At 40.3% G+C, this 18,310-nt stretch overlaps 1 protein-coding gene across 6 annotated transcripts in view; it reads left to right on the top strand.

The window, feature by feature from the left end:
• The window catches only part of FBXO22 (F-box protein 22), a 30,642-nt gene that overhangs the window by 9,020 nt on the left and 3,312 nt on the right, over positions 1 to 18,310 (top strand). For 5 of the 6 annotated variants that reach the window (XM_059371752.1, XM_059371753.1, XM_059371748.1 and 2 more), the window contains exons 5-6: positions 1,143 to 1,307; positions 17,220 to 17,385. In XM_059371752.1, coding sequence (XP_059227735.1) covers positions 1,143 to 1,307; positions 17,220 to 17,385 — 331 coding nt within the window. The remainder of the gene's footprint in view (positions 1 to 1,142; positions 1,308 to 17,219; positions 17,386 to 18,310) is intronic. The other variant, XM_059371751.1, reaches the window with a different exon arrangement.

The following is an 18,310-nucleotide window of genomic DNA, read 5'->3' as shown; positions in this document are numbered from 1 at the left end:
CTTTTATGTCTTTCTCTATAAGCTGTGTAGCTTTAGCTCTTATATTTAGTTCTGTGACTTAACTTGAATTAATCTTTGTATATGGCATAAGGTAGGGTTCAAGGTTTTTTGTTGTTGTTGATGTTTTTCATATGTTCATCCAATTATTTCATCAACCTTTGTTGAAGATTTTTTTTTCTCTAATTGCCTTGGCACCTTTGTCAAAAATAATTGACTGCATGTTTTAGGTCTGTTTGTGGATTTAATTCTGTTACATTGATATATTTGTCTATCATTAAGCCAATGCCGTATTACTGTAGGTCCTGATATTCTTTTTTAAAAATTGATTAGTATAGGTTTTGTTGTTCTTTTTAAAAATTGTTTTGGCTATCTAGGTTCTTTGCATGTCCACATATATTTTAGAATCAGCCTGTCCATTTCTCCCTTTTTAAAAAATTCTGTGATAAAAGTACTTTGTGTGTATGTGTGCATATGTATCTGCGTGTATATGTATGTGTGTGTGTATGTATGTGTGTTATCAGTATTTTTAGGATAACTTTTTAAAAGTAGAATTGCCCTGATGTATTTTTTTACCTCCCAACTTCTTATTTAGAAAAACTTCAACAAATCTTCAAAATTGAAGAATGATAGAATAGTAAACATCCATTTTCCTTTTCTAGATTCACCAGTTTAAAAAAACTTTGCAACAGTTGCTTTTTTTCTGTTTGTAAAAACATTTCTTTCTGAACCATTTGAAAGTAGATTGCAGACATTATGACATTATCCCTAAAATTTGAAGGCTGAGAAACTTATATTCAACTTTTAACTTGTTGATTATCTTGGTTACCCACACTGTAGTTTTCTAGATGAGGCTAGATACATATCAAATGAAGTGTTACCAAGTGAAACTTCACTTTTTATTAACTCTTTTCTTGAGGGGTGCCTGGGTGGCTTAGTTGGTTAAGTGTCTGCCTTTGGCTCAGAACATGATCTCAGGGTCCTGGAATCAAGCCCCGCATCGGGCTCCCTGCTTAGTAGGGAGCCTGCTTCCCCTCTTTCTCTCTGCCTGCCTCACTGCCTGTCTCTCTGTCAAATAAATAAATAAAATCTTTTTATAAATAAATAAATAAATATGTTCATGAAACTGTTTAACTTTTCCCTAGTGACTCCAATGGGATCAGCTAACAATCGACCTCAGGAAATAGAAATTGGAGAGTCTGGTTTTGCCCTATTATTCCCTCAAATTGAAGGAATTAAAATACAACCCTTTCATTTTATTAAGGACCCAAAGAATTTAACACTAGAAAGACATCAACTCACTGAAGTAGGTAAGTCACTGTAATTTACCGTTAATTGCCCAAATTTTTGATTGTTTGTTCCTTTGAGAGAGTCTAAATTAAGTATACAGGGTACTAGAGATGTGGATAATTCACACTAGTGATAAGCAAAGGCTACTGCAGTACACTCTTGGTAAAATTGATTTGCTTATTTATTTATTTACCTATTTTTGATGGGCTGAACAATTTTTTTTTTACTTTTTAGTTTTAAAAAGAATTTTTAATTTCCTTTTAAAATTATTATACTTATGTTAAAGCCTGAAAGAACCAGAGATGAAAAATTTTTCAAAAATACTCTTTTGATAATAAATGTGTTTGTATTTAATTCTGAATTTTGAAGCACTTCTTTCTCTTTGAATATTTAATCATTTGCTGTACTTTTGTTTTCTGAAAAGTTTTTCAAACCATTGTTTTACAGTAATAAAAAGCATTTATTGTTAAAATATTTTTAAAAGATAGAGTTAACATAAAAGATATTAGAAATTAGATCAAATTAGAAATTAGAAAGACGGGATAAGGTATAGTGATGGGATAAGGCATAAAAAATATTCATTGGTGACCTTTTTATACATCAGTCAGCCAGCCTGTAGAGATAAGTCTCCATTATTTGAAATGGCACTGAATCCTGCAGGAGTAAAAAATTATGTAGCAGCGAAGAGAAAATTTGTGATTGGTGTACTGATAAGAAAAAAAGGGAGTCGACACACTGAGACTGACTTATATAACTGTCCTTTACAGTGCAAAAGAAAGACTTAAAGTGGTTAGTGGGGATGGGAGGAAAAACGCAGGAGGAGGAGTCATTGGCTGCAAAGATGAGCAGCTGGCAGCAGCAGGCCTCAGTAACGTGGAAGAGAGTTGTCAGGTACAGGTATAGGTAAAGCATGGGAAGTTTCAGCCACTTGTCTGGGGTGAGGTAGGGTACTCTAGCTGGTAAGAACTCTAGTCTTGTAGCTACCCTAGTTCTGCTACTTTCGAACTTTCTAGTTTAAGACAAGTTTCTTAACTTTCCTCAGGCTCTGTTTCCCATCTATAAAGTGGAATTAGCTAATTCTAAATTAGTTGTAAGGATTAGATGAAATGACTTATGTAAAGCACTTAGCAAAATACCTTGCTCTGTAGATGGTAGGCTAACGTTGGCCTCTGTACCTTAGGAAGGCTTTGTAGTGGGTTACAGTGATCCATCTGCAGTGTGGCCTTGTGGTATGTGGAAGAATAGACTGGGCAGGGGTCAGGAAAAGGACATTCAGTGAAAGGGCAGCAAAGGTCTCGGGTATTCTTACCATCCCATTCAGAAGCATCATCTCAGAGGAACATGCACATGTCTTGGCTGATGGGGACAATGATAATTAATACTGAGACATAAGCTGGGTCCTGAGTTCCATGCTATTTCTAATCCCCATGGTGGCTTTGCCAGTTAGAAATTGTCACAGGATGTTGTCGGTGAAGAAAATAAACTCTTAACAAGAGGAGAGAGCAAAGGCTCTTCAACTACTGCATGATACATAAACAGAAGAACAGAGTTAACCTGTGTTGTTAAAGTGACTCGAAATCAAGGATGCCACACATTCTCTAAGGAAAACTTCAGATTGTGCCTTTTAAACTGACCTACCATTAACTACAAAGGCAGAAAGAATTTTAGGTGGAAATGTGACTATATAGCCAAACCAGAGAGACTTTGCCATATTATAATGAGACTTTTTGGAAGGCTGGGTCAAGTTAACAGTGCTCAGCAAACCAGATCTCTCTTAGATTGGTGGTTAGAAATTTGTGGGTCTGAAACTCAAGAGCGAGTTGAGGTTAGAGTTGTTGGTTTGAGGAAGCCATTTACATATATCCTGGTAGGCTGGCTGCAAAGAGTATCCAAGACTGCTATTACAGATTTTGGGAAATATTCCAGCAGCAAATTTAGAACTAGGAAGGAAGAAGAGATACAGTTTGATGCTGCCAAGAGGATGGGTATGTTCATTGGGTTCATGATGGAGAACTATATGTTAATTTCACTCAGCTTATTGAAAGGTGCATAAGGTTAGAAAAATTAATTGGATGCAGATTCTATCTCAGTGGTATTCCAGGAAGGGTGTGGCACATAGATATGTAATTATAACCCAAGTGAGAAAGTTAGGTGGGCCTATCTACAAAAGAGGTCTGGATAGATTGCTGTAAGTATTGCCAGCAGGCAGGAGAGTGAGGAGGCTTAGTGGGGCAAGTAGCATTTAAGGTTTTGAAGGATGAGAAACATGAAAGATAAGAGTGGTAACAGGCTGGGCTAAACAATGAGCAGAAACCTAGGCACAGAACCAGGTAATGAGAGCACACATGGGGATAGTAAACATTTCACTTTTGTAAACAAAATATGGGGCACAGTGAGGCCAGGCTAGGGAGTGTACTTAGTAAATGGCAACATTTAAGCAGAAATGTTCTGGTAGCAAATGTGACCCTCCAGATTGGGGAGATACTACAGGCAGGGAGACTAGTTAGGAGCCCCCTGCAAGAGTCTAGGCAAGAAATAATACCAGAGCATGAAGAGTAGGAAATTGATTGGAGAAAATTAGCAGATGATTAAGTATGTGAGAGAAGGGAGACTAGGTGACTCGGTGATAACTTTGAGTTTTGTACTTAAGAGAGTAGGGTGCTGATGGTACAGAGAACAGAAATCAAGAACACTGAGGCAGAAGGAGCAGGATTGGGAAAAATTGGACTCCATTAGACAGGCTTGTTTGGCTTTTAATTTAGTGCTCTTACTGAAGGTCGTATTGCCAGACCTGTGTCTTTTTTCTTCAGAAGTGAGGATGGTACCTCCTGAGCACATATTCTCTCCTCTGTCCCACACTACCTTGGGCATGGTGATGAAGGTCCTGATCAAAGCACTGCTTGAAGCTGGAAGCCTAGTTTTGTCATTTTACAAGAAAGAGCCAAAATCTTGAGTGAAATAAACCATCCATTTTGTGATAGAATAGTTAATGGATTTCTGAGAACTTGTTTGCATTATAGTGCAAAGTATAGGAATCACAAAACTGAAGGGAAAAGCAGCCACGTGTTTATTCTGTACTGTGAAGTGTTCTTATTGGCATCCTTTCCAGAACTCTTTGCTGTCAACAATTTTGTCTTATTCCAAAGCATCCTTTTTATCATGTTGATGGTATTCCGGAAATTGAAGCTTTGCTTCAACTGGGGTGATAATCTTTATTCTTTCATATACTATTGGACGTCCAGATTTCCTGTATTCTGAATTTGGGTCATTATCTTTTTTTTTTTTTTTAAAGATTTTATTTATTTATTTGACAGACACAGATTACAAGTAGGCAGAGAAGCAGGCAGAGAGAGAGGAGGAAGCAGGCTCCCTGCCAAGCAGAGAGCCTGATGTGGGCCTTGATCCCAGGACCCGGGGATCATGCCCTGAGCCGACAGCAGTGGCCTTAACCCACTGAGACACCCAGGCACCCCGGGTCATTATCTTTTACATGCTCAAGAAGATGGAGGAATCTGAGGTGGGCAGGGAGTCAGTGGTTGGAGGCTACGCCTGGGATGTGCCTTCTCCACAGAGTCCTGGCCTGCATTCCTGCACCAAATACTTGGGACAGCTCTTCTGTGTTCTGTAATATCAAAAAGCACCTTGTTCATGGTAGGATCTCACAGGGGTTAGCATACTTTTTCTGTAAAGGGCCAGATTTTGCCAGGCTTACAGTCTTACTTGCATCTGTCAGCTCTGTCATTGGAATACAAAGGCAGCTATAGACAATACATAAATAAATGGCTGGATTCCAGTAAAACTAAAGTTTACAAGAATGCAATGAGGGGGCATATTTGGTGCGTGGGCTGTAGTTTGTCTTTCTCTGCCTTATAGTTTTTGGCCACAGTGATTAGAAGATCTGTGAAGATCCACAGTAAGCAATGAAATGGCTCAGTTCACGCATGAAGTTGGCGGTACCTCTGAAGAAAGGGATCTTCTCATTTGAGAATTCTAGTTCTTCTAGACCTTGTGTATAGGGAATGTCATAGTGTGACCCAGGATCATAGTATATATGATTTCATATACACGGGTTCTATATTCTTTTTGAACTTACCAAAAGTGGCACATTTTAAAAATGAGGCATAGCTTGTTCTAAGGTCTGTGTGTTCTTAAAGACTGTATTAAAAATTGTCTCGGGTGGTGGGGGCAGCTGGGTGGCTCAGTCAATTAAGCATCTGCCTTTGGCTCATGTCATGATCCCAGGGTCCTGGGGTCACCCTTTGTGGGGCTCCTACTATCTGCTTCTCCCTTTCCCCTCACTCATGTTCTCTTTCTCTCTCTGTCTCAAATAAATAAAATCTTTAAAAAAAAAAAAAAATCTGTGGATTGAAAAAAAAATATATATGGATGGGCCAGCACTTAATTCTTGAGAAGGGCAGAAACACCTCACCAGAGCATCAGAAAAAGTCATTGTTTGTTCATTTAGGAACTGTTGGCATGCATGCCATATGCCAGTCACTGTATGTATGGGATTCTAGAAATACATTAATTTCCTGCCTTCTGGAGCTTCCAGTTTGGCAGAACAGACCGTTTTTGAATAAAGTACTACAGATGGGAAATGTATACCAAGTAGAAGCACAGAGGTGCTAGAAAACATATAACCACAGAACTTAAAAATCTAGTGTGGGGTGTTGGAAAAGTGACATTTGCACAGGGCCCTAAGAAGAAGTGAACTAGAGAAGGGAGGAGTCCCTCAGATGGGTAGGAGTATTATAGGTGGTCTTTACCTTTTTTCTAGGTTACTGACAAAAATAGAGCAATGTAGCCTAAGATCAGGGACAGGAAATAGAAGGGACCTGGTCATGAACCTTCAGGATTGAAATGCTGTGGATTCATATGCTCATTTGTGAAACAAAGAAATCTAGTGTGTCTGGAGAAGTGGGGATAGCAAGGAGTGGGAGAGTGTGATGTGAGGTGAAGCTGTCGAGGCAAAGAGGGACCATGTCATGCCCATAAAACAGTAAGGATTTTATATACTTAAGGGCAGTGGGAAGCCAGGATTCTAAACAAGAGTGACAGAATCATATCTTTTTGTAATACCCCTCTGGCTGCCATCTGGCCATCAATTTGGAGGATTATGAGAGCAGATGTAGGAAAAACAGGAAGCTATTGTAGTAGTTAAGGTAAGAGTTGATGGCGGGTGGAGGTGAAGACACAGATGGATTCAGGACAGAGTTTTGAGGTGAATCATTGGGATGTGGTGACTGATTAAAATGTTGGGTTTTGAGAATGAGGGGCGTGGCCTTCATGTCATCCAGGTTTCTGGCCAGCATAGTTGCACAATAGCATCTCCTGAGGGAAGGGAGACAGACTGGACTGGATATGTTGGATTTGAGATGGGGACACTGATTAGACAGTTGAATAGTTTTGGAATTCAGGAGAGTGGTCAGGACTAAAGATATAAAATTGGGAATCACTATATAATTAATGGTAACTGAAGCAAATAGGAACCATCTCAGTAATGGGAGGAGCAAGAGGAGAGAGGAGCGAAGCTCAGCAGTTTCTGTTGCTTGTGCAGGGTTGACTGAGTGATGTAACACTGTAACTGAACTTAAAAGATTGACTGGTTGGGGTGCATTATGTTAAACACAACCCAAAGAAGTGTTGACAGCAGGGAACTTTTTAATTACTTGTTACAAGTAGCTCCCAAAGCTCCCTACTGGCTCCCTGTAGGTTGGTACAGGAGGATTTTATTCATTGTATTAGTGGGGGGAGGGGCTTGCATATACATTGAGGAACTTACACATATTCTGTTACTTTTAGGCATTTTGGTTCATTTGCCCATGCCTAGCATGTCAGCATGCTGTGCATACATCTTATTGTTCAAAAAATGGCAGAAAACTCTGCCCATAGGAGGAGATCTTAAAATTACAATGAGCTAAAGTTAACTTCAGGACAAATTGGGGGCTCCCGTACAGGTCCTCAGCCTGGCTTACTGGAGGTCAACCCCCGAACCGGTGTCTCCTTGATGAGAACTAATGGCAGAACAGAACACATAATCTTCCTTGCTTTTTTTTTTTTTTTTTTTTAAATCTTCCGTGCTTTTGTCCCTTCTCTCCTCCTTCCTGCTGATAGCTTTCCTCTAAGTAACTCCCTGTTGAATCCTAGCTAATAATACCGTGATGTCCTCTCTCATGCTTATGTTGAGAACTTTATTTATACTTCTCAATGAGGAAGTTGTTCAGCAACTTTCCTTTGAAACAATTAATTTCCTTTTCTTTGAAACAGTTCATTTCCAAATAAAATCTTACTTTTCTTTGAAACAGTTTATTTTCAAATAAAATCTTACATGGGGTATCAACATAAAAATAAAGCAAATAGAGCAGAGCAGAACTGCTTAGTTTGAAGGGAGGATGGAATGTCTATAACTGTGGCTGCTTCACATCTCCTCTGTCTCCCCCTGGGCACCTTTGAACCCAGCAGAGCATATTGTAATAAAGGGAGGAGACTCCTACCTTAATGTGGTCTGCATTTCTTTCCTAAAGGCTTCAAGTTGTTCAGTAAAGTGGCTCTAAGTATGAAAGCAGTACCTGGCAGCCTATGACCCCCATCCTTCTACAGACAGAAGAGCTGGAGAAGGCAGCCTGTGGACTGCTGATTGCTTTTCCATAAACTTGAGCTTAAGAGCCAGGACTTTTTTTCCTTCCTGGAGAATGCTTGAGGTGGGTAGCTGGTACATCATACACTGCCTCACACCTGTGATTCTTTCTCTTTAATGAACACTTCGTTCTGACACTCTCCTGGGCAAAACTCAACCTGTAAGAGTGCCCCTGGGGCCCAGTGGTTTTCTAGGTTTCAGTTTTATTTGTAGACATTGACATTAGAAAAGATCTTCCACTCATTTTTACATTTTAGGTACCCCATGTAAGATTTGATCATGGTATTGTTAGCTGTATCTTCTAACAATGGTGGGCATCTCTACCATGTTCCTGACCTTAGGGGGAAAGCTCTCAGTTTTTCCCCATTGCAAATGACTAACAAGTCTTTTACGATATTGAGGTTTGTACCCTCTATCTCTACACTGTGAAGAGTTTTAATCAAGAAAGGATGCTATGCTTTGTCAAAAGCATCGGTTTTGCATTTGCTTTTTCTGCATCAGTTGAGAGGATCATGTGGTTCTTGGTCTTTCTTTTATTAATGTGGTATATCACACTGATTGATTTGTGAATGTTGAACCACCCTTGCAGTCCAGGAATAAATCCCACTTGGTCATGGCAAATAATCCTTTTAATGTACTATTGGATCCTGTTGACTAGTATCTTGGTGAGAATTTTGGCATCCAAGTTCATCAGGGATATTGGGTTTGTAATTCTCCTTTTTGGTAGGGTCTTTGGTTTTGGGATCAGGGTAATACTGGCCTCATAGAGTTTGGAGGCTTTCGTTCCGTTTCTATTTTTTCGAGCAGTTACAGAATGTAACTGCTAAAATGGTTTAAATAGTTGGTAGAAATCCCCTGGGAAACCATCTGGCCCTGGGCTCTTGTTTGTTTTGAGATTTTCGACTACTGCTTCATTTCCTTGCTGGTTATGGGTCTGTTCAGGTTTTTTATTTCTTTCTAGTTCAGTTTTGGTACTTTATAGTTTCTAGGAATGCATCCATTTCTTCCAGATTGCCTAATTTGTTGGAGTATAGTTGCTCATAACAGGTTCTTAAAATGGTCTGTATTTCTTTGGTGTTGGTTGTGATCTCTCCATTTCATATATTTGGGTCCTTCCTGTTTTCTTTTTGATAAGTCTGTTCAAGGGTTTACCAATCTTATTAATTCCTTCAATGAATCAGCTCCTAGTTTCATTGATCTGTTCCACTGTTCTTTTGGTTTCTATTTCATTGATTTCTGCTCTGATCTTTATTATTTCTCTTCTTCTAGTTGGTTTAGACTTTATTTGCTATTCCTTCTCCACCTCCGTTAAGTGTAGAGTTAGGTTATGTATTTGAGACCTTTCATGTTTCTTCAGAAGGGCTTGTTAATGCTATGTCCAAAGGGGGAAGTATGTAGCACTAACAAGTCTTTCTCAATGAAATGAAAACCCAACTCTTCAAAGCCTTTTACTGCATCCCAAAGGCTTTGAAGAGTTGGGTTTTCATTTTCATTTGTTTCCATGAATTTTAAAAATTCTTTAATTGCCTGGTTGACCCATTCATTCTTTAGTAGGATGCTCTTTGGCCTTTGTGTATCAGAGTTATTTCCAACATTCCTCTTATGACTGAGCTCCACTTTCGAAGCATTGTGGCCCGAAAATATGCAGGGAATAATCCCCATCTTCTGATACTGGTTGAGACCTGATTTGTGACCCAGGATGTGATCTAGTGAGGAGAATTCCATGTGTGCTAGAGAAGAATATATGTTCTGTAGCTTTGGGAAGGAATGGTCTGAATCTGTCTGTGAAGTCCATCTAGTCCAGTGTGTCATTTAAAGCCCTATTTCCTTGTCGATCTTTTGCTTGGATGATCTGTCCATTGCGGTGAGGGGGGTATTAATGTCCCCTAATGAGGTGCCTGGGTGGCTCAGTCATTAAGCGTCTGCCTTCGGGTCAGGTCATGATCGCAGGGTCCTGGGATGGAGCCCCATATTGGACTCCCTGCTCAGCAGGAAGCCTGCTTTCCCTCTCCTACCCCCCTTGCTTGTGTTCCTGCTCTCGCTGCCTCTCTCTGTCAAATAAATAAATAAAATCTTTAAAAAAAAATGTTCCCTCCTGTTATTGTATTATTGTCCATGTGTTTCTTTGATTTTGTTATTAGTTGGCTTATATAATTGGCTATTCCCATGTTAGGGGCAATGAATATTTACAGTTGATAGACTCTTTATGTATGCTAGAGTGTCCTTCCTTATCTCTTACTACAGTCTTTGATTAAAAATCTAATTTGTCTGATATAAGGGTCACCAGCCCAGCCTTCTTTTGATGTCCATTAGCATCATGCTAATCATAAATGGTTTTTACCCCCTCACTTTGAATCTGGAAGTGTCTTTGAGTCTAGAAGGAGTCTCTTGCGGACAGCATATTGATGGGTCTTGCTTTTTTATCCAGTCTGATACCCTGTGTCTTTTGATTGAGGCAGTTAGCCCATTTACATTCAGGGTAACTATTGAGAGAGATGAATTTAGTGCCATGGTATTGTCTGTAAGGTGACCGTTTTCTGTCTCTGTTCCTTTCTGGTCTGTGGTACTTTGTGGCTCTCACTTTGCTTAGAGGACCCCTTTCAATATTTTTTGTAGGGCTGGTTTGGTGATTTGCAAATTCTTTTAGTTTCTGTTTGTCCTGGAAGCATTTTATCTCTCCTTTTATTTTCAATGACAGCCTAGCTGGATAAAGTATTCTTGGCTGCATGTTTTGCTCATTTAGTTCCCTGAATATATCATGCCAGTCCTTTCTGGCCTGCGAGGTCTCTATGGATAGGTCTGCTGCCAATCTAATTTTTCTGACATTGTAGCTTACAGACCTCGTGTCCTGAGCTGCTTTCAGGATTTTCTGTCTGTCTCTGAGATTTGTAAGTTTTGCTATTAGATGTCAGGGTGTTGACCTATTTTTATTGATTTTGAGGGGAGTTCTCTGTGCCTCCTGGATTTTGATGCCTGTTCCCTTCCCCAGAGTAGGGGAGTTCACCACTATAATCTGTTCCAATATACCTTCTGCCATCTCTTTCTTCGTCATCGGGGATTCCAATTATTCTGTTTTGCTTTATGGTATCTCTTATCTCTCAAATTCTCCCATTGCATCTAGTAGTTGTTTATCTGTCTTTTTCTCAGCTTCTTGATTCTCCGTCATTTGGTGATCTGTACCACTAATTCTCTCTTCTGCCTCATTTTTCCTAGCTAGAGCCTCCATTTTCAATTCCACCTTATAAATAACCTTTTTGATTTCTACTTGGTTAGATTTTTGTTCTCCAGAAAGGGATTCTCTAATGTCTTCTCTGCTTTTTTCCAAGCCCAGCTAGTTTCTTCATAATTGTTATTCTGAACCCTAATTCCGACATCTTACTAATGTCCATATTGATGAGGTCCCTGGCAGTCAGTACTGACTCTTGTTCTGTTTTTTGAGGTGAGTTTTTCCATTTTGTCATTTTGTTGAAGAACAGATGAACAACAGAACAAAATCCTGAAAGGGTAACAACAACCTTAGAGAAATATACATTAAATAAAACAGAAGAGACTTGCAACCGGGTGGAAAAGAAAACAGAGAAAAGAGAGGGAAAAAAAGAACACGATCAGGCTGGTGAATAGAGTAGACCATACTAGATTTTGGGTCTGTTTTGGTCTGTTAGAAGAATTTGCATCCCAGAATTTTAAAGAAAAATCTACATATATACAACAATCAGGTTAAATACAATGAATGCATGGCATGTGACTGTAACAATGAAAATTAAAGATTTTTAAGAAAGGAATTGATAAGAAGTTGTTTGAAAAAGGACAGAACAATTCTAAAAGAAAAATAAGGAAGTAGAAAATTTAAGAAATTAAAGTTGAAAGACTAAAGAATCATGGGGAAAAAGCCATAATTCTATATACTGAATTCCCCTAGAGCTGGAGTGTGTAGTTCTTCTTGATGGGTAAACTTGGTCTTGGCTGGATGTTCTTGCTGATGTTCTGGGGGAGGGGCCTGTTGCAGTGATTCTCAAAAGTCTTTGCCCCAAGTGGAATTGCACTGCCCTTGCCAGAGGCCAGGCTGAGTCATCTGCTTGGGTTTGCTCTCTGTGGCTTTTGTTCCCTGAAAGCTTTCCTTGCAGCTTTAGAAGACAAGAATGAAAATGGCGGCCTCCCAATCTCCAGTCCTAGAGGAGCTGAGAGCTCGGGCCCTCACTCCTCTGTGCACCCTTAGAAGAAAGCTGTCATTCATGCCTGTCTCACCTGTCTCCCTGCTCTCCAGCCATATTCCGTGCTCACCCAGCAGATTCCTGCAGCAGCACTCCCATGCCACTCCTCCCAGGGGACGAAGGGGAGTGTCCCTGGATCTGCCATTTGTTGGGTTCCTCCTCGAAGAGCAGTGACCTGACTGTGCTTTGGATTATGGTTTATGGCAACCCCAAGCTGAAAGCCCACTCCTGGGCTCATTCTTTGCAGCCAGCTTCCCTACATTGATATTTGGGAGTTCTGTCCCATTCAGGTATCCCTGGTCTTTCTGTGAGCCCAAGGGTCCTGAGACCACACTGTCCCAGCAAGTGTTCCATCCCCCTGCCACCTGCTTAGCCACTGGAGCAGACTTCTAATGGTTCTGATTTTGTCCTCTGTTGCTCTGTCACTTGCTGGGAGCTGGCTGATGGAGGCTTTCTCCCCCCACAGTGTTTCTTCCCAAATATTGCCTCATTCACTTCTCCACACCTTCTACCTTGCAGAAAATGGTTCATAGAGTTGCTGTTATTCTTTTCTTCGTCCTTCAGTTGAGTTTATAGGAGTTCAGAATGGTTAAAACGCTATTGAGCTGAATTCCTGGGACCAGATGAAATTCCCGAGACTCTGTCAAAGGACTAAGTTTTTAAATTATATGGAGATTTCATAGAGAATCTTGAGGGAGTGATGCAAGTGATCTGATGCAAAGCAGAGAAAAATGGTGCTAAAACCTAACTGATGGTACTTACTTTTAGACGCTGCCCAGCTTACAAAAAAAATCTTAAGGGACAGGAAGGTGGTGTCAGTGTTCTGTTATGCTTTCCTGCCCTTGTGGTAAACTTCATTTAGAATGGCAGCAGAGGGCCAGAAAATTCAAACTGTAAGAGGGCAGTGGGGGCTTTCTCCCAGGCTATAGTATTGGCAGAATACAGTCCTCAGCCCACCATGCCTCCCACCTCCAGTCCCTGTGCCACAGGCTCCATGTTTGTGGAGTGGAAGTTTCCTCCCACATACACAGCGACATAGTTTCTTATTGCATAACATCAGAGATAAGGCGCATCTCATTTGACTTTTGAGTCAAAAGTCAGAACAACACAGGAAACCCCCAATCACTTTTGAGGATAGGATGCACGGCTTCTTTTCCCTACCTCTAAATTTGGTGTTTACTTTAAATTCATTTAGTTCAAGGGAAAATGTTGCCTTACACTTCATCATTTCATTATTTGGTGAAACAAACCTAACTTATGGTCGAGGCCTCAGTTTAAGCAGATTAGAATTTCTTAGCTATGCTGTGGGGGTACCAGGCACCAGAGTAGTTGCTACTTTTATGACATTATCTTATCTTCACCAAAACAACCCTTGAGACTTGCTCCTGTCTCAGCTTTAGAGGAAGGATCTGAACTTGGTAAAGTCCAGTAACTTGCTCAAAGTTATACAGCTACAAGTGGTTGAGCCTGAGTTCTGAACCTGCTCTTACTCCAAAGCCCACTTCCTTACTGTGCTGACTTAATACTTGCCAACCCTAGTGTGAAAAAGATGAAAATCCCAGGAAAGAAAGTTGTGGGGAAGAGAGAATCCAGCTTCAGTCCATGAATTATTTATGGTATTAGCCTCATTTTAAGTAGATGTTTTCTTTGAAGTATGTTTCCTACATGCATTTAGATCCCATCACTTTCAAACAGATCATAAAATAGTTGTCTCAGGAGTGGTTTCTCCAGGGGCACCGGATGGCTCAGTTGTTAAGCATCTGCCTTCAGCTCAGGTCATGGTCCCAAGGTCCAGGGATCAAGCCCTGTATCGGGCTTCCTGCTCAGCGGGAAGCCTGCTTCTCTCTCTCCCTCTGCCTGCTATTCCCCCTGCTTGTTGTCTCTCACTCTGTCAAATAAAATCTTACAAAAAAAAAAAAAATGGTTTCTCCAAAAAGAAGAGAAATCTGAACATGCAGACCTAAAGTATTTCCAAGGAGTCCTGGCTTATCTTCAGAATAGTTCTTTTTTGGCTTTCCTGAATTTCCAGATTTCTCTGAATCTGACTTGGGTCTTGGTATCTGAATTTTATTTTATTTTATTTTTTAATTTCCTTTTAGCCTTCTAGTAGATCATAGCCATAATGAATTTATATTCTGCCTTATTTGAAATGAATTTAAGGCAGCTTACACAGGTGTATACATACAGCCAGTGGAGGAGTTCTGAATTGAGTGACATGTGTAGGAAGAACAAAGTGAAACCAGGGTTGAGGACAGTTCAAGAAATTTATACCATCAATACTTGCTAGAGGTGGTCCAAAGGTTTGGCTGAGCCAGAGCAAAAAAAGCCCAGCCCTTCATATTTTTTGAGAATGGAGATGAATTGTACTAGATTCAAGAAGTTTCTTATGTCACTCTCTGAGCACCAGTGACATCACCCCAAGTGAGACTTCATAAAAGCAGTTATAGAGGCCAAACCAGTGAGGCCTGCTCATTGAGCTTTCTGCTGTATCTAAGAATGTTTAGACCCACTACAGGAATGGATGGCCCACATGTTTTTTAGGCACTCACTCTGCTGTGACTTAGATCTCACAGCTGGATTTCAAGTAACAGTGAACTGGAGACTGGGCTGGATGGTCATCTGCCCAACAAGTGGCTGAGCTGGGGAAGTGGCTAACGTGCTTTCTTGGAAGTTGAAAGATCTAAGAGGCTTGATCTGGGTAGAAGGCCATCGTTTCCCCCACAGAGGTAAAGTGAGACAAGGCTGAAGGCAGTGCCAAGACTGACCTCAAAAAGAGTTCGCTGGTCTTCTCAGCCAAGTGTTCGTTAGTCATTTCAGTTTTGAGTGTCAGGGGGTTTGAGTTGTTCCTTCCTTCTGTTGCATATCTGAAGCTCCAGATGGTCTTTTGGGCAAATACAGATCTAATCTGCTCTGTCAGCCAGCCATCCAGAGCTAAGGTGGATTTGTTCTTTAAAAGTTGGGGTAGGGGAAAGTGATGGTAGTTTCTCAGTTTGGGTGTGTGTCTCAGCTGTAGAGCAAATACCACTGGAGGAAGATGTAGAAAGCACTGGCTATGTGTTTGTTAAATAAATGAGGGTGGCAGATGAGAATGCTTATTAGACAATTATAAAAGAGGGTCTAGAGGTTAGAAAACAGTAGGGAAGGCAGAGATTTAGAAGCTTTAGGTTTCTGAAACTTAAAAGTCTGAGAGGAGGTGTGCATTTTAATCTAGAGCCTACCATGTTACTCTCCTGGGCTGGTCATTTTTCTGGGAATAGCAGCCTTACTTGTAAGTAAGACTAGACAGTTGATTCCACAACCCTCTTCCAACTCTGAAAATTCATTTTAGAAAAGAAAAAACATTGGGACGCCTGGGTGGCTCAGTGGGTTAAGCCGCTGCCTTCGGCTCAGGTCACGATCTCAGGGTCCTGGGATCGAGTCCCGCATTGGGCTCTCTGCTCAGCAGGGAGCCTGCTTCCCTCTCTCTCTCTCTCTCTCTCTCTGCCTGCCTCTCCATCTACTTGTGATTTCTCTCTGTCAAATAAATAAATTAAATCTTAAAAAAAAAAAAAAAAAACAAAAAACATTCTCTCCAAATGTACTGCTCTGGTCTTTGTGGGGAAAAAAGATCTTTTAGTAATGGTTTAGGGTATATGGAATCATGAAAGTACTGGATTTGTATATTAATATCCTTTTCATTCTCCAGATCAGTGATTTATTACATAGAGAATTAAAAGTGGACCAGAGGAGTTTTCCCTTGATAAGTCATTATTTGGTGTAATTAGTCATTCCCGCGCCCCACACCTCCTTTTCCTTAAGTGAGCCTTATTTCTGATGACCTTCATTGTAGGTCTGTCAAGATTCAAGTCATGTGGCTGACTCAGTGGAAACAGGAGTATGAGTTAGGTATTGGCTTTTTTTTTTTCTGTCCAATTATGAGTTTGATAATGCCAGAAATTTTCAAATTGATAGTCTTAAAGTGCCCAGAGGCTCAGGTGAAAGCTGGGGAGTTTGTTGGTGGGGGGTGGAGTACGGCAGTTCTCTTTTTGGGCTATATTGCCCCCTAATGGAAGCTGCTTTTTGTCCATATGCTGCAGAATTGAACATTTTCCGCTTTGGAAAGAGTTTGAAATCCCATCTTCACTCCCACCCCCTCTCCTAGAAAAGGTGCATTGGGCCTATATATTTTCGTGGTGTATCAGTTTCCTGGGGCTGCTGAAACAAATGACCACAGACGTGGGATCTTAAAACCACAGAAATGGATTCTGTCACAGTCTGAGAGCATGAAATCAAAGTGTTGAAAGGGCTGCACTCCCTCTGGAGGCTTTAGGGTACATCACCTTTACCTCTTCCACCTTCTGGTGGGTATTGATATTCCTTATGGTTTCATCACTTCAGTTTCTGCTTCAGTGGTCACATTGCCTCCTCTTATGTCTGTGTCTCTTATGTATCTCTTCTAAGGACATTTATCATAGTATTTGTGGATCCTGCCCGGATAATAACAGGTGATCTCATCTCAAGATCCTTAATCACATCTGCAGAGAACCTTTTCCCAAATGGGTTCACATTCATCGGCCCCAGAGATCTGATGTGGATACATTTTTGGGGTGACCACCATTAAACACACTACCGGTGGTTGGCACCTTTTCTTTTTTTTTTTTTTCCAGATCTTTATATTATCACTGCTGCTAACTCTGCTCTGTGTAAACATTGATCCCTTTCATTCCAGGTGGTGGCCTGTGTAGAGATGTCTTATATCGTGGGTATAATGGCTTATATATGGCTTATATCCACTACAGGTGCTGCTCAGTCCCACAGCTGCTTCCTTATTTGTGTTGAGTGTGGGTTGTATTATTTTCAGTAGCCATTTTGTTCTTTTTAATGGGGATAATTAATGGCAGCAAACATTTTGAGCAGGGTTAAAGTTTGTAAAGAAAATAAAAAAGGAAACAGGATAGCTTCAACACTATATTGCACATAACTAGAAGTGCAAGTCATTAGCAGAAACATTTCATTTTGTAAAAATGTAGAAAATAAGATTGTAATAAAATTTGATATACTTGTTTTAAGGCTATCTTTAATTGTTGCTCTTCTTTCCTCTGCAGGTCTTTTAGATAACCCTGAGCTTCGTGTGGTCCTGGTATTTGGCTATAATTGCTGTAAGGTGGGAGCCAGTAATTACCTGCAGCGAGTCGTCAGCACTTTTAGTGATATGAATGTCATCTTGGCTGGAGGCCAAGTAGACAACCTGGCATCGCTGACCTCTGACAGGTATATCTCATGTGCTTCTGATTTCTCCTATGCATGACCAGAAATGTTCTCAGGTTTTCTTACCTTGGGTTTTTCAAATACATGTTTACAGAATTGCTGAGCTAATAGTTCATTCCATTTTATAATACTCCACATAATTCTGCTTACAGTTAAAGAATGAAATTTTCCTGTTGTCTTCTAATAACTTACTCTGAATTGGATTCGTCTTCTTCTCAAAACTGATTTTCAGCAATATCTACTGGTATTTCCCGACAGCTCTGTACTCTATACAACCACACTATATTGTGCTTTATAACTTTATATTTTCTTTAGTGATCACTTCCTCTGTAGTTCTGTTTTCTCCTCTAAAGGAAACACATGCTTAAACAGTGAATCTTCATGGTAAAACGTCTTAGAGCCTCTGATATGCACAGTGCTATGGAAATCTTCTAGAGAGGGAATGACAGTTCTCAAATCTGTTCTGTGGAGCATCTTGGACACCTATTGGTATGAATTGGCACACATTTTGGGAAATACTAGATCTTTTTGAAAGCCTTCTTGATTTTGTTACTAAGGCTTTTTTGCTTTTGAAGATGAAAAATATTTGCTTCAGCTATCTTGGGAGCTATTACTCCCTTTGCATTTTGAATAAGAGTTTGAGTTTGAGCTAATTAAGTGGACATGAATATCCAAAAGCAAGAAAATGAAAACCACGTTTCCCCAGATGCTTCCTGCAAATAAACTACTATTCATTTCTTACTATATTTGTGTTTAGTACTTGGATACTAGAGTAGTGAAATGGCAACAGATGTTAAGAGATCAGTCTTTAAATCAGTATAAATCATCCCGGTTATAATTTCCCTTCTGGAAGTCTCTACCAATGGATCAACTACAGCTGGTCAGGGATCAGGGAAAGCAAATACAGATGACTCTTGAACAATGCAGG

The sequence above is a fragment of the Mustela nigripes genome, chromosome 13 (assembly GCF_022355385.1).
Source record: "Mustela nigripes isolate SB6536 chromosome 13, MUSNIG.SB6536, whole genome shotgun sequence".
NCBI lineage: Eukaryota > Metazoa > Chordata > Mammalia > Carnivora > Mustelidae > Mustela > Mustela nigripes.
Note: the sequence above shows the minus strand (reverse complement) of the source record. Positions and strands in the feature narration are given on the sequence as shown.